Raw genomic sequence first — 24,874 nt, 5'->3', positions numbered from 1 at the left:
GTTGATTGACAGTGGGCAGCAGCTGCTGAGTTGCTCAGACATGGCGGAGGGTACAGTGTAACTGAGGATCAGCGGCGGAGTTAAGTGAGTTTTCTCAGCAGTTGAGTTGGTGAAAGGAGCCTGAAATGATCCAGAAGGAGAGGAAAATGTGTTCAGTTGACGAGTACGTGAGGGGGACGCAAAAAACGACCGGAACTGCTCCACGTTAGGAAGATGGAAACATGTATCGCTGTTTAGTGCAGTCAACAGCCTTGGGCAACAAATATGGCTTCTTGTGCCTTTTTCAATATGCTATAAAAATCGATTTCCCGTGCAACCTAATGCCGTGGTGGTTCCGACGAACTTCTGCGAGCAGCGGTAAGTTCAGTTCGGTAATCGTTCGGTACTTTTGATCGGTGAGGATCCTAACATCCACTTGGCCGTCTGGGATTAGCTGGGAAAGCTACGGAACTACAGCAGATAGCAATGGAGCCAAAGCACAAAGAGTTGCTAGACCAGTGCCACCAGAACTTACTGGAGTCCATAACAGATGCGGACCGAGTGATCGAGCTGCTGATAGTCTCGGGTACTTTGAGTCAACTGGACAGGTTCGAACTGGACCAGAACTGCTCGTCCAGCGCCGAGAAAGTCGATCACCTTTTGAAGATGCTGATGAGCAAGGAGAGCGACCATTTCCTCGACCTGTGTGTGGCCCTGGAGAAGGCATATCCTGACCTGTACATTGCCCTGTTCAGCAACAACGGCGGTGGACCTGTGGACCACTCTACTGGTAAGAGCTCAGACCTTAACGTCTCATAAAAAAGCCTGCTGATTGAATCCAGAAATGAGCGATCCCAGTCGTGGTATAGACCTCGCAATGAGTGCAATCTGGGTGGTCTGCTGCAAGAAAACGTGCAAGACTTGAAGCTTGTTTTTACTATTTTCAAAACTACTCAAAATCTTTTTATTTTGGAAGCATGGAAATGTTACTGCACATATTCGTGTAGAAGTGTTGCAATCACATTGAGTGACTTTTAAAATCAGTAGAGTGCAGCAGAAAGTCAGGACTTCAGCAAATTGCTAAAACAGAAACATCCCGAAGTCGAGATCATCACTCCCATGGTAGCTTTGTTTAGATGCAAACGATTTTGCTATAATCCACCACAAACGTTGTTTGTCATGAGCTGGCATTATAGTTTGTACATTATGTAGTCTGGGTTGTTTCCATGGCAACAGATGTGCTGCTGACATGTTAAGTCTATATCAATCTGTACATGACTGTGTGCATGCAGCCTACCCATGCATTTGTTGCAGACCAACTGCTGAACAACTGCAATGATGGTGCATTCATATGTTTAATTGTCTTATTGGAAAGAGGGGTTTATCTGTATGGGACCATAAATATACAAGGTCCACAAGTATGTTTAAGGAAAATAAAAAACAAGAAATGGATTTGATATAACAGAAAAAGTAGCATTGAGAAATAAGCAGCAAAGTTCAAATTTAAGCACAAATATTGCTTAGACATGATAAAAATTAACTGATAGATCCATATGTGCCCTTTAATGGGAAAGTTAGTATAATTTGGAATGTTTTTAGCCCCAGTCTGAATGAGCCTGCAGTTTCTCCACATATCAGGTTTTCTGATAGTTCTAAAGCTGATAAGCTAAAATCAACCTCCCCTTGTAGAGCTGTGAGTGAAGGATTCTCTGGTGATCTAAAAGATTTAGATGGTTCAGACCTGACAGGCAACTCTAAAAGTTTTGCAGTCCAAACACCATTTAGATCAATAACCCTAACCCTTTTAAATGTAGAATTTGCAAACTTTAAGCCTTTGCTCCAATTAGGGGTGAAAGGATTAATTTTCATGGTGTTGACTTTGGTTATAGCATTTTGGATGTCTGATATACACCTTTTCTTCTTGTACTGAGAGCTTTCAGGAGACCACTACAATAATCTAAAGATCTAAACTACTGAAACTAGAAAGCATGCGGTAATTTTGCTGTGATCTCATATTTGGGTCTGATTCCAATAACATAACAAACTTCTTATGTGGTGTGTAAATTCCTAATTTTAGGAATTTAGGAAAGTATAGTTTTTAAAGTCAGGGTTCAGTCAAGAAAAACAAAAACTCCAGCTCTCCATCTCTCGCTCGCCTCGTGTTTTCTGGGTGGGGAGGATAGTTCTTCATCGCAAGCTCCGGTTTTCTACCAGAGGCTTGGGATTTTCAGTGTTTCTTGAACTGTATTGTTCTAGACTGAGATGTCAGATGTTTCTCCAGGTATCTGTTGCAGCCATTTTCCCAGTGTGGGTGTAACTACACCGAGGGCTCCAATGACCTGCACTACAGCTGCTGTCACCAGCCAGGCTCTTTCTAGCTCTTTCCCCAGAAAGAGCCTCTTTGAGTCCCCTAGAAAGGGGCCTAGGGGCTTCTTTCTTCAGAAACTGTATTTCTACGTGTTACTTTTTCCAGATGTTTTCATCATTTGGAATGACTACATTGATAAATAATGTCAATACTCACAAAGTCTGGTTTGTTGGCCATTACCTTTTTTCCTTTTGCCCCTTGTGGTCCCACTGGACTTCTTTTGGTCATTTTCCACCACCTTGTGGGATAATTGCTGCTGTGACCTGGGGATCTCTAGTTTGTAGATGTTTCTATATACTATACCAGCCAGTGATGAGATATCATAAATTCCTTTTCTAATATCTTATACCCAGCTGTGAGATGCTTGATTGTTTCTGGAGGCTTTTTGCACAGCCTGCAACTGGGATCTGGCCTATTATGGTAGATTTAGGCTTCTATTGCTATGGTGCCGAAGGCCTTCTGCAGTGCTGCCTTCTGCAGTGCTGCCTTCTGGCATTTCAAAAAGTTGCCAGTACTAATCTGGCTGGGGATTTTTTTATTTATTTAGTCAATTCTGCATGTGTGTCTGGATTAAAACATCACAGTATTTTTTTTGGTTCATGTGCATACTGAACTAAAAGGCCTCTACTTTATACACTGATTACCTGTACCATTACACCCCTGATGCTTAGGAGAGAGTTATGGTGCTCTGTAATCTGAATGGCCTGAAAATTGAGCCTTGATGGACCCCAGATGTGATCTTTGTATTGAGCAGATTTTTAAGTGCTGAATTACACAAAGTAGTCCTGGTCAGCCATTGTTGGATCTGAACCAGATCAGCATTGACCCATCCCACTTGTCCAGTCTATCAATGAGCGTATTATATAAAGGACTAAGAGCCAGTGTGGCCATTTGATTTGTTTCCTCTCCTCGCAGCTACTGCCTTCACTCCACCGGTTTTGGTTGCTGTTTCACAGAGACAAAGGGAAATCAAGTGTAAAAGTCATGTCTAGTTTTGCTTTTGTCCCAGTGACTAAAGCCAGTCGGTGGCTCTCTCACAACTGGCATCATGGCCCGGAGGCTTGAATTCAGGATGAGCCTTAAGATCCAGAAGTTTGGAGGAGATGAAGACGCATACAGTGTTTCACACAAAAAAAGCAACCTTGCAGGCAGTGCTTTGAATCAAAACATAGCAGCCTTATCCCAGGAGGACTACATCTATTGTTCAGTGGTGCAAAGTTGGCCTTAGTATATTGGTTGAAAGTAGACCTTTGTAACTTGTGCTGAGTTGGTTTCTTGCCACTTTGCTGACAGGATCACTAATGCTTCCTTAAGCTTTATTACTTCCTTGTATTGAGTGTTGCTGCTGGAGAATAACACTCAGCAGTGTGGATTTGGGCCTCTCTTTAATACACACCTTTTTATTCTAAAGCACCAGGCCTTGGAGGTGACATGTGTTGTATTTGGAGAAAGCAAGCACAACTAGAGGGTCTGACTTGTCAGTCTGTGGTTATTCAACAGAGGATTATAGCCAGCTCTCCTCACTCTGGGATTAAACTTTCTCCGCGAGACACGCTTTTTAATTCATTTGCAGTCATCTGTTTTAGTTGCTGCGTTTCTGGATTACTCTTTTCACAGTTATGGTTTTCATTATTTAGATTTGGTTTGTTGTTGTCATTTTGAGAGAATGGTGAGGGTGATCTAATTAATGTTTTTACTTTGTCTTATAAGAGCCTGAAAACAAGTTGTGTATCTTCAGGCGGAGAAGCTGGTAGAAAGGGATCATTGGGGATGAAATCCTCAGAGCGGTGGCGTGTCTGTGAACAAGGCAGTGTGTGAGAGAAGAGGAGAGGTATTCTGAATGTGATGTGTCTTGCTGATAGCAACCTGCTCTCAGCTTGTCCTCGTCTCATTCTGCCTGCCTGCTCTTGTTCTCTACTTTGCTGCCTATGCCAGCTAAGCCTCCAAAGACACGCATGTATAAAATCATCCAAAGACACGCCGTTCTGCCAAAGGAAAATGGTGCAGGTGCACACATTAATACACACTGATTAGCGCCCACAAGCTGTAAATTATTAGTGGCAAACTGCTTCATGTTTTCTGTAGAGGATTATTTAGGCCCAGTTTTTTAGATTTGTGTACCTAAACACTCCAGCTTTCCTGTTGCAAAAGATTTCTGCTAAATATTGAGCATGAATGATGTGTATTGACCCTGTTTTTCAACAAGAGAAAGCAGTCTCTGGGTTCTCAGATTTATCTAAATACATTTTTACAAATGTAAACACCAGCAATTAGGCTCAGTTCATTCCCTTGCTAGTGTGCTGTTTTCCGCACACTACATATTTATATTCATAGAGCGGTAACACATTTTCACAGTTTGTAACTTTACAACTATGGAAGTCAGTGTATTTTGGTCAAAGTTGCCCACCTACATTGACAGGTTAAGCAAGAAGAGCATTAACACAGGATGTCCCAATAGGTCTTTGCTAACTCAGAATGAGCTGCAGAGATATAATGCTCAGATGGGAGGAATCTGTTGACAAGACACCTTTTGGTTGTGGACTTTATTATTGTAGCCTTGTGGAAGACTGTTAGCATGAATAAAATTGTGAAAGAGAGTCAGAGGATGTTTGGTTTGCAAGTAATATGACATCAGATTGCGTAGCGATTTTGAGGACACTCAAAGATGCTTTACATGAAATCTTATTTCCATTCATGCACACACTCGATTGCTGATGATGGCAAGCTACTGGATTGTAGCTACAGCTGCCCTGTGGCAGATTGATAGAAACGAAGCAGCTATATTGCGCCATTGGCCCTTCTGACCACTGCCAGCAAGCAAGGTGAGGGAAGAGTCTTGTCCAAGAACACAACAACAGAGACATAGTAAACCTTTGGTCAGATATGACCAAAATAGATTTTTTATTTTATTTTTTTGCTTCCATGCTAAACATGATATCAGAGTGACACTGCATATGTCACTCTGAACACACCCTCCTCACTGTAACAACATGATGGTTGCAGCATCATATATTCATAGGAAGACGGTTGGAAAAGGTGATTCCAGGGATCTGGTTACAAATGCACTTGTACATAAACTTTGAAACCAACATCTCATTTATTTAGTTAATTATGCCCTAGTTTATATTGGTCTTCTAGTCTGCTTATTTTGCTTTCGTGACTTGTTTTCTCATTTTTAGGACTTCTGATCTTCCTTTTTCCCTCCCAAGTGCTTTTTAGGACTCATAGGCTTTGTTCCTCCAAGCTATTAACACAACTCACCAAGACTCTTTATCCCAGCGAGTAGCTATATTTCTTTGCACGCTAAAAGGTTTTGCCAGTGAGACAGAGGCGGGTGATAGGCAGAGGGAGCAAGAGAGACTGAGACAACAGAGCTTTTGTTGAGAAGTTCAGCAGCCCCCAAAGTGCACAGTCAGCAGCTTGCTCTGTGTACAGGAACCCAGGACATGGGGCAGTGTTTCTGTGTTATAGGAGGATGGTAGCTGTTCTCTATGTCAACGAGATTCTGTCCTATAAACCCCTCTTTCCAGACGAAATGAATTATGACTGTGGCGCTCTTTGTCACCAGCAAGGCTTTTAAATACCTCCCAAGAGCTCAACCTGGCTTTACAGTCTGAGTTTGCGTCAGTGTCTGTCATTCTGTGACGCCCGCTGCCACTTACCTTCTCACTCTACTTTCTTACTCTTCATTGCTCTTTTTACCTTCCTCTGACTTCACCACCTCAGAGGAGTGTTGTGAACACACAGAGGAACCCATCAGTTTCTTAGTTGTTGGTATATATTTAGATGGATACTTACTCGAGGATGGCCTTATTACTTTTACTAACTTTCCCACTCAAATTATTATCTAATTTTAAGCATATCTGCATTTTTACATTTTTAGACTTTACAGTTGTACTCCAGTTCTTGAGCTCAAGAATCTGATTGGAGACGAATGCTATCAGCAGAGAAACAAGTCTCGAACCTATCTGGACTGAAAGACTGCTCGCACATGAAGAAAGCTTTACTCAAAAGCAGAATTAAGAACCGATTACAGTTTACAATGAAATTACAGCAAACTATTGTAAAAAGTTTGTGGCAGGATACACAAAACAGTTGTGCTAAGTCATACAAGATTCTGAGAGCTGGCATTTACAATTTTTACTTTGATGAAAGTAAAATGAATTAAAGATTTTTTTTTCTCATGTATTATACTTCCATTTAGCAAATAAATTCTGGTAATATGAGCTTGCCTAAAGCAGTAAAACATTAATCTGATTTGATGTCAGACAGTGAGGGGGAAATGAATCCGTGACATTTTACAGGATGTATTTAAAGATCTTACTTCAGCTGTAATAGCTTACCATATATTGTGTCTTTGGTGTTGCAGTAAATGACACCAATTGTCAGTTTGACACTGTAACCTTTCATCAACATTGAGTTGCAAACTCCATGTAACAAGTCATTTAAAATGTTTAAAGTCAAAGCTGGCTTCACAGTCAATGCATTTATAGAATAAAAAAAAAGCCATATTTATTCATATTTTTATGTTGAACAAAGTAATTTTTTTTAACTTATTTTAAAACATTCTCCATTTCAGTGACACTTTCTATTATTCCAACTGATGTTGGCTTGCTTCTTGTCAATTTGCCTTGTGTTTACCACGCTCTTCACATCTTCAGTCCAAAAAATGCTGAAATAAAATTCAAATGCTTCGAGCCCTTTTCAGTGCCCATTTAAAGAAAACCTCATCTGTAACCTCAATTCCTGCACAAACCACAACACTTTCCTCCTCTGAATAATGAAAACAGATGGCTGTGGATGGTAAAATAAAACATGAATACCCTTTCATGTGTGCGCACACAATATGGCCATATTTTTAATGCTCTGACTGATTTTTGAAGTACTTGTGTCAAAACAGCCAGCCAGCCTCAGAGTCTGCTGGCTCAAATCAGCTTTAAGACAACCTAAGAGTTATCAGTTGTGAAGACAGGTTGGGTTTAGTAGAAGAAACCTGGCTTTCACCTCTCCATTGGAGTCCTTACTTTAATCTAATGCAGATGAAGGAAATCACATGCAGTTCTTTTCCACTCAACAAAGGAGAGACCGACCCAGTTTTACTGCAGTAATGGTTCGCTTTGCTAAAGCTCTTAAACAAAATGTTCCCAGTGATGACATCCAATTTAGCATTATGTGTTTGTCCTCTTTATCAAGTCAGGGTTATTGGCAAAAGACACATTTTTAATAAGTAATATTTTTTATAAAATCTTTGTTTTCTAATTCTGGTTTCCCAATATATTTAGATTTAGCACTATGATTGCAAATGAATTTGCGATAAGTAAAACCTATTCTATCATCTGCTTTGTCCCCTGATATGTGCCTTTCTTTCTCTGCAAATCAGAATCAACCACTGTCTGTGTCTTCAGACTCCATCTGATTGGTATAAAGAAAGTATGTGCACGGAATTATAAATTGTCAAGATTTTTGAAAACCCATTTTCTAAAGCAATCCAGATCTTTTTTTTTTTTCCCCACCACATAATCTGATGCTAGATTCTGAACATTTATTTTTTCACATCTGGAGCATTGTTTCTGAGTAATAATTATCCCCTTTTCATCATGATCTTTTTTTAGTTATTGCCATTTCATGTTATGCTCTTTTAATTGAAACCGACGAAGCCTTTTCTAAATCTATAATTAAACATGACTGGAATATCGTAAAGATTTATAACATTTCAGCAGTTATTTTGTTTTTGCTCCGGCTCTGTTTTGCCTTGTGTATGCCCTAGCTGCAACATGTTACGCAGCCTTTGGAGGACATGTTGCAGACATCTTTCACCCTTTTATTTCTGACCCCAGGAGGAGGCAAGCTGTTCAGTAGGAAATTATGCCTCGTTTATGCTGAGCTAGGCCTCTTTGCATAGGGATAATAGGTTGGTCTGGATGGCACCGATGTGCTTTTTTTTAGGATTTTTCTCTCTGTGTCCCAAATGACTTGCAAAGATCCAAAAATGTTCTAAGGCTCAAGCTGTTCATGGCAGCCTTGATTTTCAGTGAATAGTAGAACGGATATTATTTTGAGATGCATCAGAGGCCAGAGTTGGACCTCTATATAAAAAAAAAGATGTGTGGGATTTACCATGCAATGATGAGCACTGAGGTATGAGGCAGGGAGTGTGTAGCCAGCCTGGAAATATTCCTGTCTCATAGAGTCATCATATAGTGGTCATTGTTTTTTGGCCAAGCACAAACTCTCGAAGGCAGATGATCAATCTTTCACTCTGTCCGTTACGTTTCACTGGCTCCATGCCCAGAATTCTGGTCTGTGGTGTTGCTACCATCCCAGAAATCAGACCCACTCACAGTTTACAGTAAGTACAAGTACACAGTAAAGAATGTAGGAAATTACTTAGCAATTTTTAAGTTGCATAGTGACGATTTGAACCTTTTTAATGTCTGAATGAGTGTTGCTGTCTGTGTCAATGAATTTTGACCAGCTTTTTCAAATATGTTTTTTATGATAGCATTGTGTGAGTTGCCTCACTGCAAGAAGGTCCTGGCCCTGGGGTCTTTTTCATGAAGATTGCATGTTGTGCATGCATGGGTTCTCTTCAGGTACTACTGGCAGGTTAATTAGTGTGTTTGTGTGCTTGGTTATTTGTTCTGTTTGTTTCTATTTCACCCTGTTTGGAACTGGCAATCTGTTTCTTGCGCATCCCGCCCTCATACTATGATCATCAGACCTAAACCACCCCCCACCTGTATCCTCACCAAACACACACGCACTGCTACCCTCTCACAGGATAATCGGGTATAGACAATGGATTGATCTGATTACATATGGAAGCCATTACCATGTTTATGCCATTTGCTCAGAATGAAAGTTATTTTAATTTAAAACATGCTAATATAAAACTTTTTACTATATTGCTAAGAAAACATTTGCTGACCTAAACCACCTCATTTGAACGCAGTGGAAATTAAAACTAATTATCTTTCACACAAAACAATAGTATAACATTCTATTGTTTTTTTTTTTTTTTTTAAATCATAGAGCAAAACAAAGTAATGCCTAATTGTGAAGGGAAGGGTGCATGGTTAACATTTTTAACAAATAAAATTCTAAAAAAAAAAAAAAAAAAAAGGTTCTGCACATTAGCTGCCTTTACTATGACCTTTAATATAATCTCTACACAAATTCCAGTGCAACTACTAAACAGAATCCACCTGTGTGCAATTTAATCTCTTTCTGAACACAGCTGTTCTTTGAAGGCTTCGGAGATTTTATTAGAGAACATTAGTAATCAAACCACGGAACACAGCAGACAGGTCATGGAGAAAATTGTGCCAACATTTAAGCCGGGGTCAGTTTATAAATTAATGTCTTAAACATTAATATTGCATGAGGTCTGTTCAATCCATTATCTAAAAAAGCACCTATCCATCCATCCATTTTCTTACACACTTGTCCCTAGTGGGGTTGGGAGGTGCTGGTGCCTATCTCCAGCTAACGTTCCAGGCGAGAGGCGGGGTTCACCCTGTCGCAGGGCAACACAGAGACAGACAGGACAAACAGCCATGCACACACACACACCCACACACACACCTAGGGAGAATTTAGAAAGACCAATAAACCTGATAGTCATGTTTTTGGACTGCGCCACTATCCTTACAAAAGCACCTATTAGATGTTTGTTTTTTTTTTTTGGGGGGGGGGAAAGACTTAACATATATCATCTCTATATATTTTTTATGTAAAGTGGCTGAACTGCTGTTAATTTACAAAGAAGAAGCAGCAAACAATTTTACTCCATAGGTGGGCAAAACCGTTGGAGACTTTCAGCTGTAATTACTTCAAAAGTAAAATATCAATTTTCAAATAAAAACAAACTGTTTCCACTTAGTAAATTAAAGTGGTCAATTAAAAACCAGAATAGTTTTGCTTTAAAACAGAAAACCAAATTGGTGAAAATGCACAGAGCTCAGTCTTCTTTATAACAAGCCCTCCTTTACAAAACCCATGTTTTCATCCGTGACTAGCTCTGATCTGACTCAGAGTTATATCAGTAACACAGCAAGTTAAACCCCCACTCTCTGAGCCGCCATCCTTCCTAGACCCTGGGAACATGTGCAAAGCAGACACATCATTCAAGCCTTGAAGGGAATTGTGTGAAAAATAGCTTGTTTCAGTCTATAAATCTACTGTGTTATAAGATATGGAGTGTACATAGCTTTCTATTGCCTAGCCTTAACTGTTGGAGAAAGTGATATACACTGAATATAGATTGAAAATGAGAAATAAAGGAGCTCTGCTGCTGGCTTGGTGCTCAATCTTTGTAAATGCGACAAGTTGAGGAATAAGAATCAGTATTGCAAAACATTTGTGGGACTGAAATGTTTCTTATTTAAACCACATCATCCGTACAGTGCATAGAGCCCCTGTTAGGATTTAGCTGTCAGAATTATGAAGACGATCTTTCTGCTTTCTGGCTTAATGCTGCCACATCCTTTAGCTACACATAAATAGGCAGTAAAATCAGTCGGTAGATTTCAGCAGCATTAGTTTGTTATATTTGCTCCTCTATAGTTTAAAGAGTTTGAAGCTGGGGAAACTAGAGTTAAGGGATATTGTTAAGTTATTGGATACTCATTGTGGCTCACTGACGGAAAGATAAGGCTATGTTGCCTTATAAACACTTGTATAAACTGTATTGCAGATGTATATATTAAATCTCCTGAAGAGGCAGGAGATTTAATTTCTCTTTTACAAATATCTTTTAATATCTCTTTTGACAGACGCTCACAGCAATCCAACATTACTAACCAGGTTGGCCACTGTTCTTAATAAATACATTTCTCGATGACAAATAAAGTACTAATTTGTGCCAGGGATTATACTACAAAATATTTTTTTATTGAATCACAGGAAAGTGAAAAGCATATTATTTTTCACACTGACTTTGTGTTGCGCAATGCAGACACTGCTAACTTTTGAACAGCCTGATATTTATTGCTCTTTAATTTTCTGTGGATTGAAATGAAATATAAGATTTCATTTCTTCATGTTTTGCTTTGAAATAAAATCTGGAGTTTTCCTGATGAATTTGTGTTCATACTACGCGTTTTTCTAAAAATAAATCAAACTTTTTCTTTTTCAAAACGCACTAATTTTGAACACAGCTGATATTTTTATTGTAATTTTTTAGTTATCTTTTTAGTAGGGGCAGACTTAAAAATGAATTAGTGTAACCCAGCTGCGAAAGGTTGGAGCCATGCTTTGCGTGTTGTGTGTGTCCTTCTTTTCAGCACATAGCAAAGTCAGTTTTCCTCTCATCCACTTTCTCCATGGCAACGTGTGTCGACTTGGTTTATGAGCTGAAGAACATAATCTGGTTGTCTGAAGCAACTGTTGGTAGCGTAGTACACGGTGTGACTGCGAGGGGAAGCAGACGGAGGAGTGGGGGAAGTGGAACCTCATCGGTGGAGCAAGCACTCCCCTGACCTATTTAGATGACAGCGAAGGGGTCTTTGTTGCCATTGCCTCAGGACTTCCACTGGAATAATTCCCACCTTAGATGCTAGTGTGTTGTAACATGTAACTGCTCCTGTTAAAATATACGATGACTTTTGGCAGTTGCATTTTACTTTGCTAATTAATAGGATTCCTCCAGTCCTTTTTCTTTCGTCTTACTGTTACACTGGTACCTTCTCCCACTCTGGAGATCAGATCTATGGTTCCCTAACAGAGCTCCATTTTATTGATACAGTGAATGTGTTTACAAATGATCAACCTCACAGTTTGTGGCTGGTGCTAATTGGTATCGATAATAAAAAGGCCTCTCGCCACATAGTCATCTTTGCCACTCTGAGTCCCTCCGTACTGCATGCTGGGTTGAATTATCAGCCTGTGATTTTAATCTCATTATAGAAATTGTGGTGCGCACATCCGTCCTTGCAGAGAAAGCGTGTTGTGTATTTCCAAAGATTGTCCCAGAGCTGCTGCATGCGTAGGAGTTATAGCTGTATGCTATTTGGTGAGTGGCTTTAGTAGATTACAAGGGTTTATCCAAGTAGCTTCCCTTTTCAAATCACACAGCGAAACATAAAGGAAGGTGATGTTTAGAGGTCCACCAGTAGATCAGCCAGAGATCTGACTCAGACTTTTTTCCTTCATCTGTGCTCCAAAAGGTCAAATTGGGAAAAATCAATCAGTTCAGTTTTAATTACATCATTAATTATATCAAAACTAAGAACTACCTGTGTTTTTGTTTTTTTATAAATGTATTAAACAACAATATGTACTGTGAGGTACTTTTCTGGAATTTCATGAAAATCTGGTAAAAGTTGGAGAAATATGCTCAGATGAATAAATGGAAATAGTCTTGTATCCTTACTTCCTGGTGAATTTAGTTTGGTGCTATCTGTTGAAAATATTTTCTATTTGATAAAATAATTTATTTTCTTCTTTTTTTTCTTAACTTTTACCACAAAAAATATAAATAAAATATACTCAATAACATATAAAGATGTTATTAAACTGAATTCTAGAAGTGATACCTCCAGCATGACGGTAAAAAAAAAATCTAATTAAAGCCTTAGCTACACATTTGCAAATAATAATAATAATAAAACATGTTTGTTTAGAATTTCAAAAAATATTTCTGAACTGGAAATGAATAAAAAAATTTACTTGTTTAGTGAAGAGTACAACTCTCAAGGGAAGCAAAGTATCTCAATAGAAATGCTAACCAATGACTTGTATTTAGTAACAACAAAAATATATATATTTTTTCTTTTGGAAAGCCGTTTTTTGGTTCCGGCAACTTGGTTGTAGCTTTTTACTGATTTTACCATAGCAACTTAATTCTTCCAAACCATCTTTTGCTATATTTATGTGTACAGTGAATTTGCAGCAGTAATAACTTTGCAATATATGTCTTTCCTAAATGCTGTTTGATATTTTCAATAGCATTAAAATGAATCGATTTAAAACTGAACTTCAGGAAATACAAATTACATATTAGCTTTGGCTCATCTCACCTCCTGGTGTTTTCTCATCATTCATCACTCTTATAATCTTGTGATGATGCAAACATTAGATCACATTGGTCTTTGAAGAACCTTTAGAAATGGGTTAATTTTACAGGGAAGCATAACCTGCCCAGCTCTAGCAATCGAGTGACTAGAGCAGAACACGACCAACAGGCGCAAGACACAGACACACTCTTAGACCTGAGGTCTGCAGGTTGTACTGCACACACAGCACCTTGGAGGAAAATAGTTTTAGTATTTAGTTTAAAACGTTAAAGAAAATAATGCTTTTAAAGAAAAATCAGTCAACGTACTACTCTAGTCATCATGATCAATTTTGTAGGTTAGTTGCAGTAGTATTTTGTCTGTGTTCAATAACCTGTAGTATACTTGGTCTGTTTTGGTCCTTAGAATAAACAGCATTCTGTTTATTAAACAGCTTTCTGTTTATTCTAAGGATCCTGTCTGATCCTTTTAGACAGGATCAGTCTGTCTAAAAATTTTGAACTGAAAAACAAATGTGGCGATCGTGAAAAAAAGAGAAATTATATGCATGCAATTACTGAGTGAATTTTATCATCTGAGGGTGTTTCTGTCCATGCAATATCTGTCCTCATAACTTTGCCATTAGGTTGCCCTCAAATACTCCTGTTTTTTTTTCTTTGTATCAGAGCTTCACTGGGTTTGCCTCTAGATATCATGAAAAGATTTATCCTACAACTAAGCTGACATAACACCTCCCAGTGGCTCCCGTCTGTTTTTGTGAGACACCATCAGTCACATACTGGGTTCAAGAAGTCAAATATGGCATTGGAAAGCCACCGAAGACATTGAAAAGCAACAGGCAAAAAGGAACCGCTTTTTGCATTGATGTGCTGATTGTAGAGAGTTACTGCTGTGCAACGCCACAGCACTTCTCATCATGTCTGGTGGAACAATATGCAATCAAAGCTGTGTGCTGGAAGCACTTTGCAGAGCAGGAGGGTTGAGCGTCAGACAGGGAATGTCAGAACATATTAAGCCTTTGCGCTTTGCTCCTCTCCTTCCCCATCTCCTAACTCTCTCCAATATACACTTCCTTATCTTTTCTGTGACTTACTTAGGCTATCTCTTTTCATCCATCCTCTACTTGCCCATGCCCACTCTGTGTTTCTCCTCTCCTTTCCTCCGTCTGCCGGCCCTAAGATGGAGTGGTTCAGTCGTACAGAGCTCATAGTTAATTAGGCTTGGCCTCGTCACACAGGAGAACTGCAGCTAAAGCCAGTGGGAAGCAAGGGCAGAAGTAGAAGTCAAGAACTGCTGCTGTTAAACTGCGACTTGACTGCCACTGTTGAGGCTGGCCACCATTTCAGCTCTCTTTTAACTCCACATTTGTATATTTTTATACACAAGCAAGTTCCTGGATTCTAAGCTAACCACAAGATTGTTTTTAGAATAAAAATGTCCAGATTATGTGAATTGGTGTGTGTCTTTGTTTCCACCTGGATTTACATGAAACGTAGTTTGTAATGCCTGCATTCAGTTGAGCTTCTCTGGGTTTTTGACTGCAGTGCTGGCAGTGGGACATTTCAGAGCCAAGCTGGCCACGCAATGCCCTGTTTTCACAGGATGACACAGTTTCCTGACGGTTCCATAAAATCTATGTGGTATGCTTTTGCTCAAGATGCACCATTAAAATATAGTACATCTTGCACACATCTGTTCTTCGTGTTATTATTCTGTAACACTCTGAGGGGGCCCACAGAAACCGGCCTGCCAGTTCAAAAAGCACACCTCAAACTCAGCTTGGATCTGATCTCTGAAAACAAACGGAAAAATTCTATCAAGTTCTTCATTGAACTGGCAAAGGTTTATTAAATGCAACGCATAGGACACAATAACAAATATAAAAGTCAGATTTCTAACTTGACGGATGAAAGAAAAATGGATTAATTCAACTTAGTTGAATTAATATAGAGCCAGTGAGAAGAAGTGTTGAAGTACAAACACTGCTCCATATTTATCACACGACTGTGAATTAAATAAAGAGCTGAGTATATAGTATTACTTTCTCATCTCACTGTACTATGAGTTTATCCTTCTGTTCATGCTGTGCATCTGAATGGCTCTCCTGTTCTGGCAGGTTCCACCTACAGCGTCCTGTCCACCATGCCATCAGACTCGGAAAGCAGCAGTTCTCTCAGTAGCGTTGGTATGTATAATAATGAAAGACTAACTGCTGCCAATTTTTGTATAAGAGTAGGTGGGTGAGGTTGGGATCCCAAATGGGCCAAAACAATGTCGAAGTAAATCCAGGAAAATTAAGGAATGTGTTTCTAAATGCCTGATTTAAAGGACAGGAAGTTGGATTTATTTGTCCTTTTAGAGCCCACAATGTGTGCAAAAACACTCTACCAATTCTTCCCTATTTTGTAAGGAGGTTTGCCATGTCTGCCTCTCCCTGTTTCTGACAGAGGTCCAAGTGACTCAGCTGTGTTACATAAACCCAAGAAAGATCCAAAAGTTGACTCAAAGATGCACATAATCCCCAGACTTTCTGCTGGGGGTGTTCTTTTGAAGAAAGCAATCCTGAATGTGACTCTGAAATTATCTTCCTGATCTGACTACTCGACAAAGATTTACAATAATTAAGCATGAACGCTTTACTGAAGTGGAAAAGTACTACAATCTATGTGCTGGCCTGAAGAATTTTATTAGAGTTAAAACTGAAAAATGGCTCCAATAAATAAAATCTGGATTTCAGTTCTTTCTGTCAGTTGTGTGTTGATAGAAGTGTTCAAATAAACCATTTAATAATAATCTTAATACTGTGTTACTAGATGGAGTGGATCATCCTAAACTTGTCTCGTCTTTCTTACTTCATACGTTTTTTTAGTATTTAAAAATTTTGAGTCAAACAAAATGCAACTTTCATGATCAGAACAGCAATTCTGAGCATGAAAGTTGGGAAAAGACAGGCTGTGTAAAAAGCTACATATTTGAAATTATCACCATATTCTATATTTCTCATAGCCATTTGTTATTCAGTTATTGAGTTAATACACTAAATAGTTTTACTGTGTGTAATAAATGACTCAAATGTGCTCATTGTTACAGGTTCCCCTGTAAACGGTGAAGCGTCCTCCCCTCCCCCAGCCGTTAACGACAACCGTCACGCCGGCGACAACCTGGACACCATCCTCCTGCAGCTCCGCCAGGTGACCAGGGAGCGGGATGAGCTTCGGAAGCGTCTGGCGTTGGCATCGCCTGGGACCACCTTCGATGACTGCAGGTACAAACCTGGACTGAACCGTTGTTCTTGGACATTTAAGGTTTTTTTTTTTTTTTTTTTTTCACTTGGGATATGTTCCTGGGAGCAGCATAGCTTGATCAGTAACGTTTGTTTATCCAAGAAGGCAAAGTCACTGGGATTACAGTGTCATCAGTTCTTTCTGCTGTCTTTTCATCTGCTAATTCTCTGCACTTTGGAATAATGTTGACTCTACAAACACTGATTATTTGTCCTTGAGCTGAATGAGCTTTAGTCTTTAGGCTTTTCAATATGCTATAGAAGAGATCATTGCTTACACATCTTCCTTGCTTTATTTGTTTGCTAGAGACATTTCCTCTTATTAAATTCTTCAGTACAATAAAAATCTCAGCCTTTTCACATCTCTTAGAGCTATTAAGCAATACGTGGTAGAATTCTGACTGCTTGCTGCTTTTCTTTTATAGGCCTAATCCCAAAGCCAGCCATGACTATGAGCGCCTGAAAAGCCAGTGCATGAGGGCCATGGGAGACCTACAGTCTCTTCAGAACCAGCATACCAAAACACTGAAGAGGTGTGAGGAGGCCGTGAAGGAAGCCGACTTCTACCAGTAAGCATCCCTCCAGTAACACCTGTTTTCATCTCCACATTAATAATGAAGGCAGTATACGGCAATATGCTTAGATTAGCTAACAGTGGTGTCTGTGCTCGTTTCTGAAAAATGTAGGTTGAACATTCTGTCACAAGCCACCTGCTAGGAATAATAAAATTTTACTGCACTGTTTTACAACATTTGTACCAAATGCTGGCATGGTGCTTCCATTAACCTAATTGAAAGAGCTTCCCTTGTAGCTACGGTCAGCTTTCACACTAACGGCTCTGGCTGTACAGAAGTCCTTTTTAAAAGCTTGAAAATGAAGGCATTTATGAGATTGAATCGTTCAGCGTAACAGCTTGGGAGCCGAGGCCACAAATCTGATCATGTGCTACCTGCTTGAGAGTTGGAATATTTTGAAATATGGAAAATTCTGGCTTTTAGCTTATGCATAAACAGAAACTTATAACCTTTTGGAAAAGCATGAGGAAGTATTTGGGTTTTTACTCAGATATTCAGAAAATCCCATTCAAATCTGTCCCTGTAACTACTCTAGTGTTGTGACTGCAACAGTTCAGATATATTGCTGCTCATCTTTTCCCCCAGCATGCTGCACAGCCGCGTCCTGGGCGACCAGGCTCAGCTGAAGGAAGAGATGGAAACGGTCAGGAGGGAGAACGCCCAACTTGTCCGAGAACACAACCACCTGAAACAGAACTGCGAGGAGCTCAAACGACTTCACAGTCAAGACCAGAAGGAGTTGGCAGACCTTCGGCTGCAGCAACAGCAGGTACAGCTGCGACACAAACACATCACCGAGTGGATGATGAAGCTGCTCAGATGCCATTTTGTGACACACAATTCAATTAACATTTCTTTCTGTGCTGAAAGAAACGGTTTAAAATATTCAGATTTTTTTCTTTTCTTTTTTTTCTACCTAAAAGAAATGATAGAAATCTACCCTTTTATGTTCTATGCAGTGAACAATTTGTTCCAAGGGAATTGCGACCCTTATTGTATTACTGTGAATTTCTCTTACACAGCACCCATGGGTATGCTGCTGTAGTTCTAAACAGGGCAGGAAAGAGGAGGGAGATGCATGCAGAGCATTTCTGAAAAGGGCAAACACAGAAGAAAAGGGCTTGGCCTCAGCGAAGGGCATTCTGATCTAAACCGTGTTGCTACAAGTTCACAGTATATCTAGAATATGTTGCTTAGCCGAGGTCAATCCAGCCCTAAGGTGACAGGAGATCTCTCAGGAATCAGGAAGGCTGGATCAGCAAGACTGTCAGGAGAAAGAGAGAGAGTCTTAATGAGAATGACTTGAGTCTGAAGGACAAAGGGTGTACATAATCAGTTTAAGTCGTCAAGTTTTAGTCAAGAACACAAGTGCAGGTCAATGAGTCTGCTTAATTTTATAAATCATATTTTATTTGAGTATAAATAGAAACCTCTCTGCACATTGATGCCATCTGCTGCTAACGTGGTGTACAGCAATAGCAAGACAATAGTTCACTGTTTTACATGTGCTGTCCTGTCCAGGTGATGAGGGAGAAAGGCTCGTCAGAGGTGTTGAATCAGTTGTACGACACTGCGATGGACAAACTGGAGGGCATGAAGAAGGACTATGACGCCCTCAGCAAGCGCTACGGCGAGAAGGTGGCCAACCACAACACTGACCTGAGTCGTCTGGAGCAGGCGGAGGAGGAGAACCGCCGGCTGCAGAAGCAGATGGATGCTTTGCTAAAACAGCGAGACTCGGCCATGCACTACCAGCAGCAGTTCTCCACGTCGATGAGGAGGTGAAAGCACAAACTGAGGCGAAGTTGAAATCCCATCACGATTTAATCAAAAAGTCTCAGGAGTTGGTGATGAAACTCTGAGCTGATTATTACCATGTTCTTTTGGTTCGCAGGTTTGATTCAGTGCAGCAGGAGCTGAACAAGTCGTCGGCTCAGAACAAGGAGCTGCAGAGGGAGATGGAGCGGCTGCAGTCGGAGGTGACGCGCTACAAAAACCTGCAGCTGAAGGCATCCAAGGACTGCGAGAAGTACAAGGAGGAGAGGGATTCCGTCTTCAATGAGTACCGCCTCATCATGAGCGAGAGGGACCAGGTGATCAAAGAGCTGGATAAGCTGCAGACGGAATTGGAGGCGGCTGAAGCACGACTGAAGAACACTTCTTCAGAGCGGGTAGTGGCTAGTGAGGAGTTGGAAGCACTCAGACAGGTGAGAGACTCATTTATTTTGCATAAAGCCACGCAGGAAACACGTGAAAGTGGTCAGACTGAACTTTTTAATCTACACTGTGATGGGATACTAACGATAAATATCTGCAGAACAATCACCACAAAACAAACAATTAAATATTTTAGTTCAAAGCATAATCCTTCTCCTAGAATTACCTAGTCAAAGTCTAGACCCAAGTCCAATTAAGAAACTTAAGCTATTTTGCAAAGAAGGACAGACCGATGATTTAACCTCTAGATGTGCAAAGCTGTTTGAGACATACCCCAAATGACTTCCAGCTGTATTTGGTAGATTTGTTTATTGAGTCTAAGGGGAAAGGGGGCTGAACACATACGCAGAGCATGTTTTTCAGATTATTTGTTAAAAAAATTTATGTATATATCATATACTCTTTTCCTTCCTTATTACAGACATGTGCCACTTTGTTGCGGTGTGTCCAATTAAAAGACATTAAATGTTTCACACTGTAACATGAAAGAAAATCATAAAAAAGTTCAAAATGTATAAAAATAGTTGTAAGTACATTTTCATATTACTTATTTGTAATATAGAAATGTTGTGTATAACATTCAGCTACTGTATCTTCAAGTAGATATATATTGTTTAGCAAAAAAGGGTTGTGAGCCAGATTGAAACAGATTGAATAGTAGTGTGAAATATTTCCTTGTTTGGTGGGGTTGTAATTGGAGTGCAGATGCTACATTAGACATGAATTGCTGTGTTTTTGTGCATCTGACAGACATTTATCACCCAGACCCAGTGATGGACACAAAGTGACCAAAGTCACTTTAGCAAAGTGATGATACACTTTGTTATTTTTGTCCCTTTTACCCACAAGTTTTACTGTAGTGGTAAAATGCTGTTATGTAAACCCTCTCACTGGCTGAGTGAGCACCGTTTTTAGACTGCATGTCTGACGAGAAGCAGATTAGCATCACATTATTAGTAAATATAAGGGATGCATTAATCAGTCAAGTACTGGACAAAATAATTTTGGTTGGGTGGGGCAGGTCAGATACTAATGATGTCTTTTGTCATGTGCATTAAAAGGATTGAAGCTTCCACTTTTTTTTTTTATCTATAAATGCATCATCAATATTATGTACTATGATGCAGCTTTTTTGAGTAGAGTAGAAATCGGACAAAGGTTAGGCGCATGGGGATAATCTTGCAATCCCCTCATTTGCTGTTGGATTCAAACTCATTAAAAACCTGCTGCATCTCTTTCATGGTCAACAGCATCTAATTATTAGATTAAAATAATAAATACAAAAAAAAAATGGTGTTATAATTCTGATAGTAATCAAAATCCCAATCTGACAATTAGATGCATGAGAGCACTAGATATGTGTTGACCAGTAAAAGCCTGATTGCTGCATCTGCAATTAAAATTAAGCAGGGCTCTGATTATGAGGCATTTAAGCTGTGGTGGTGTTTAATTGTCATCAAAGCAAAAAATCTACAAGGAGACAGTGCTAAATTTAGATTACCACATACTGTGAAGTTTTTACACTAAAGGGTTCACAAGAAAGCCACAGAAAATGAGATGCTGATCTGTACAATTCTGATGTTGTCGTTGGAGACACAATGGGATGGAACCCATACATAAAAATAAATGGATGAATTAGACTATGAAGCCAAATGAGCAAACCTGGACATTAATCCTGCTCAAAACGACTGCGTATTTTCACAGTGGTTGTGATTCCCTCTGCTTCTGGCTGTGTGGACCTGAACATATAAAGGGCTGTTTGGTGCGTCGTGTCTTCTGCTGCCACAATATTTTAATCCTTATGAAATCTACAATTTGGAGCATGACAAAAATGATGCTACTCTTGGATTGAATCCATAATTTTGATGGTGCACAGTGTGTAATATTTTTATTGAGGAGCTTGATGACAGGTCAAGTTCCTAAACATTGTTCGTCACATTCTCTCAGCAGAGAATCCTGCAAGTAGAAAAGATCAATTTGGTAAATTAGAAATATAGCAGTCTGTTAATTATTTTATGAACTAAAGCAATATTTGTTTAATATTATAGTCCAAATGCAATGTAATGGTGTTGATTTATTTAAGAACAGTCAAATGTGTTGACATTGAATATTAATAGTCAACAACATTCAATACCTACATTAGACTGTAAATGTAGTTTCAGTGTAATTTTGTTCTACTTGTGTTCCAGAGTAGTTAACATGCCCATTAACAAAACATAAAAAAAAACAAAAAACATCATAAGCTGCATTGCGTAAAATGTCTTCTGCTAGTTGCATTTGGTTTGTACAAACATTAGTTGCAGTGCAAGTAATTTTGACCACCTTTGTTTTGGTAAAGGAGCTGAACTCGTCACTGGTGGACCGGGACAGGGCCATCTGCGAGCGGAACGAGCTGCTGGAGAAGTACTGCGACGAAGTGAAGGACAAAGCAGAAGCCCAGAAAGAGCTGAGCCAGGCCTGCAAGGACATTGAGATGGTCCGGGAGGAGAGAGACGTGGCTCGCAAGGAGAGGACTGAGGCCATCATTCAACGGGATCAGCTGCTTCGAGAATATTACCAGGCCAGACAAGTAATCACTCGTTCTGCTGCTCTTAAAGTCTCTTGAAGGCATCTGTTTATTTGATTCTGTTTTTGTATGTAGGAGGTGATGCACCACCAATGAAATAGGAACATATAAAGTGTTATGGCGTAACATAGTATTTATATATTTGCTCTTCACAACACTTATAACCTTTTAACTGAACCTCACTTATAAAGTCCTGAACTAATAAGCCTTTTACTGGAATCTGTATGGAAAAAGTTTGACAACTTAAAACACTTTCATTTTTCTGTACAGGAAAGTTTACAATTGCAGTCAGTCCTGGAAATGATTGTAAAACTTCTAGATTTCATGAGAATCTGTGTGTGGGGTCCACATATGTTAACATGTTTGACAATTTCTAGGAATTAAGTAGCAATTTCTCAAATCATTAACATGAAGCCCAGGATAATTTCAGTAGAGCATCATACTCATAAACAGGGCCATTGGCCAGATTTTACTTAGTTATTTGTTGTATAATTAAAAGAATAAAGAAGAAAATTCAAGGTTTATATTCAGTAAGACTTGCCAACATGTCTCGTTGTCTTAAAACTCTGCCTCTTTTGTTTTTTGGCTAATAATTTTTCACTACACATTTAGATTAAGTATTTCATATGCATACAAACTTTGACATTATTGAAATCATTATTTATTTTTTTAATCTCTGTTCTCAGAAACAAGACTCTGCTACCCTGGACATGGAACGAGCCAATAAGGAGATAGAGATGCTGAGGAAGCAGTATGAAGCCATGTCCCAGGAACTGAAGGAGGCCACACAGGAAGCAGAGGTGGCCAAGTGTCGAAGGGACTGGGCCTTCCAAGAGAGGGACAAAATAGTGGCAGAGAGGGAGAGCATAAGGTCAGTGTGTGTGCGTGTGTGTGTGTGTGTACTTTTGAACCTTTTTTTATTTATTTAATTTTAAACATAAGACACTATCAGTGGGGCTTTCATACTCATTACATTATACTTATTTGCACATATTCCTTTACATCCTGCCACCATCTGCTCTCTCTCTTTCCTCAGAACTCTGTGTGATAACTTGCGGCGAGAAAGGGACCGTGCCGTCAGCGACCTGGCCGACGCCTTGCGTAATTTGGACGATATGAGGAAACAGAAGAACGATGCGCTGCGAGAACTCAAAGAATTAAAGTGAGTTCCCTCGAGGTTTTTTTTACTTATTATTTTTTATTGATCAGAGTAATTGTGCACATTTCCACTCCTTATCTGCATTTCCTCTCCCCTATACCTCTTGTACTGAACCAATGTGGAGCTTGGTGGTGATTTTTATTTTTTATTTTTTTGGCTTCATTTCCATTTACACAGATTAAAATTTTATCCCAGAAAGCATTAGTGTTTTAAGCACATGTAAACATTTTAGATCACGCAGTCTCTAATTCTGTTTGCGTGATTCTATGCTGCATGCAAAGGCTCCATCTGCTGGTGAAAGTGGACATAACAGGCATTTCTGAGTCAAAGCTTTGAATGAAGAGCTGTTGATCTTTAAGGATTGAATTTAAGTTTTGCATAAAGTCGAATCTGCTACCTGACTACAATTTGGGTGTCATCAAGACCCTGTGTAGCCAGTTTTCTCTTTCAAGCCTTAAAATCAGTTGCTTCTCCTGTATTTTCAGATCTTGCAGTAACTTGGTAAAAACATTCCCTCTTTATCCTCCTTAAAGGACATGTACCTCTGGGCTTTGAATGTCATTGCTACCTTGTAGGCAGGCCTTAATAGGACCTCATAAATCTTGCTGACAAGTCCAGTCTGCTTCTAGTTTTTTTTCTGCTTTAAATATAGTTTATATTCCCCAATCCACAAAGCAGTAAAGTTTGTATAAAGGCATCCAAAGTCTTAAAATAAACTCTGAGCTCTATTTTAAGAACTTTGAATTGTGATAATATTTACTGCGGTACCTCACAAATATTTGTATCTTTCAATTTAAAAAAAACAAAACATTTCATATTACAACCACTAACTTGAATTTCATTTCTTCAGAATTTAAATGGTTAGGCTGTAATGAAGTAGCTCATAACAGTGAAAGAAAAGGAAAGTGATCCGCTGTTATCGAAATGTTCTGCAAATAGAAATCCTATAATTTAAAAAATTGTACTTAGTCCCTGCTAATAGTGACCCTAAAGGTACAGGTAAAGGCACTTTTTTTTATATAGAACATTTCAGCAACAAGGCAACACAAAGTGCTTCACACGAATTAAAAGGAAATACAAACAAAAGGAAAGCGCAAAAGAAGAAAAATAATCTAATGCTGATCTAAAGAATGTAAACTAGGTGCTAAATGAAATCCAGTTGCCATAAGATGTTTCTTGTTTAGTAAACAGTGTTCAACTCTGTCATTTTGTTTCACCGCCGCTGTTCTGTGAAGGCTTCAGAGTTTGTGAGAAATTTATCCCCAGAACGAAACATGGAGAAGCGGCATTCAGCTTCTATGCACCACAAATCTGGAACAAACTTCCCAAAAACTGTAAAACAGTCAAAACCCTGAGTTTCTCTAAATAAGGGTTAAAAACCCATCTTCTTACAGTTGCTTTAGAACCATAAGAAATGGAACATTGACCAATATATTCAATTTGTATTGATTTTGATGATGGTACTTGTCAAAATGTAATGTTTCACTGGGTTGTCAATTGTTGACTGTATGTTTTTGTATGTTATTGACTTTTTATTTTTGTGTTTTTATGTGAAGCACTTTGAACTGCCTTGTTGCTGAAATGTGCAATACAAATAAATGTGACCGACCGATTGATTGGCTTATCAGCATCACAAAGACCAATGAACACAGCAGACAGTTAATGGAGAATGTTGTGGAAACGTTTGAAACAAGGTTACATTATGAGGCAAT

At 39.2% G+C, this 24,874-nt stretch overlaps 1 protein-coding gene across 2 annotated transcripts in view; it reads left to right on the top strand.

Moving 5' to 3' along the window:
• dlg5a (discs, large homolog 5a (Drosophila)) overlaps nt 1–24,874 on the top strand; it is a 43,930-nt gene continuing 19,056 nt past the window's right edge. For both annotated transcript variants that reach the window (XM_044137387.1, XM_044137386.1), the window contains exons 1-10: nt 1–769; nt 15,479–15,547; nt 16,453–16,627; nt 17,071–17,214; nt 17,806–17,989; nt 18,742–19,001; nt 19,115–19,427; nt 21,776–22,006; nt 22,690–22,874; nt 23,040–23,165. In XM_044137387.1, coding sequence (XP_043993322.1) covers nt 466–769; nt 15,479–15,547; nt 16,453–16,627; nt 17,071–17,214; nt 17,806–17,989; nt 18,742–19,001; nt 19,115–19,427; nt 21,776–22,006; nt 22,690–22,874; nt 23,040–23,165 — 1,991 coding nt within the window. In that variant the 5' untranslated portion in view covers nt 1–465. The remainder of the gene's footprint in view (nt 770–15,478; nt 15,548–16,452; nt 16,628–17,070; nt 17,215–17,805; nt 17,990–18,741; nt 19,002–19,114; nt 19,428–21,775; nt 22,007–22,689; nt 22,875–23,039; nt 23,166–24,874) is intronic.

Source organism: Gambusia affinis, linkage group LG13, assembly GCF_019740435.1.
Source record: "Gambusia affinis linkage group LG13, SWU_Gaff_1.0, whole genome shotgun sequence".
NCBI lineage: Eukaryota > Metazoa > Chordata > Actinopteri > Cyprinodontiformes > Poeciliidae > Gambusia > Gambusia affinis.
This window is presented reverse-complemented; position numbering and strand designations above follow the sequence as displayed.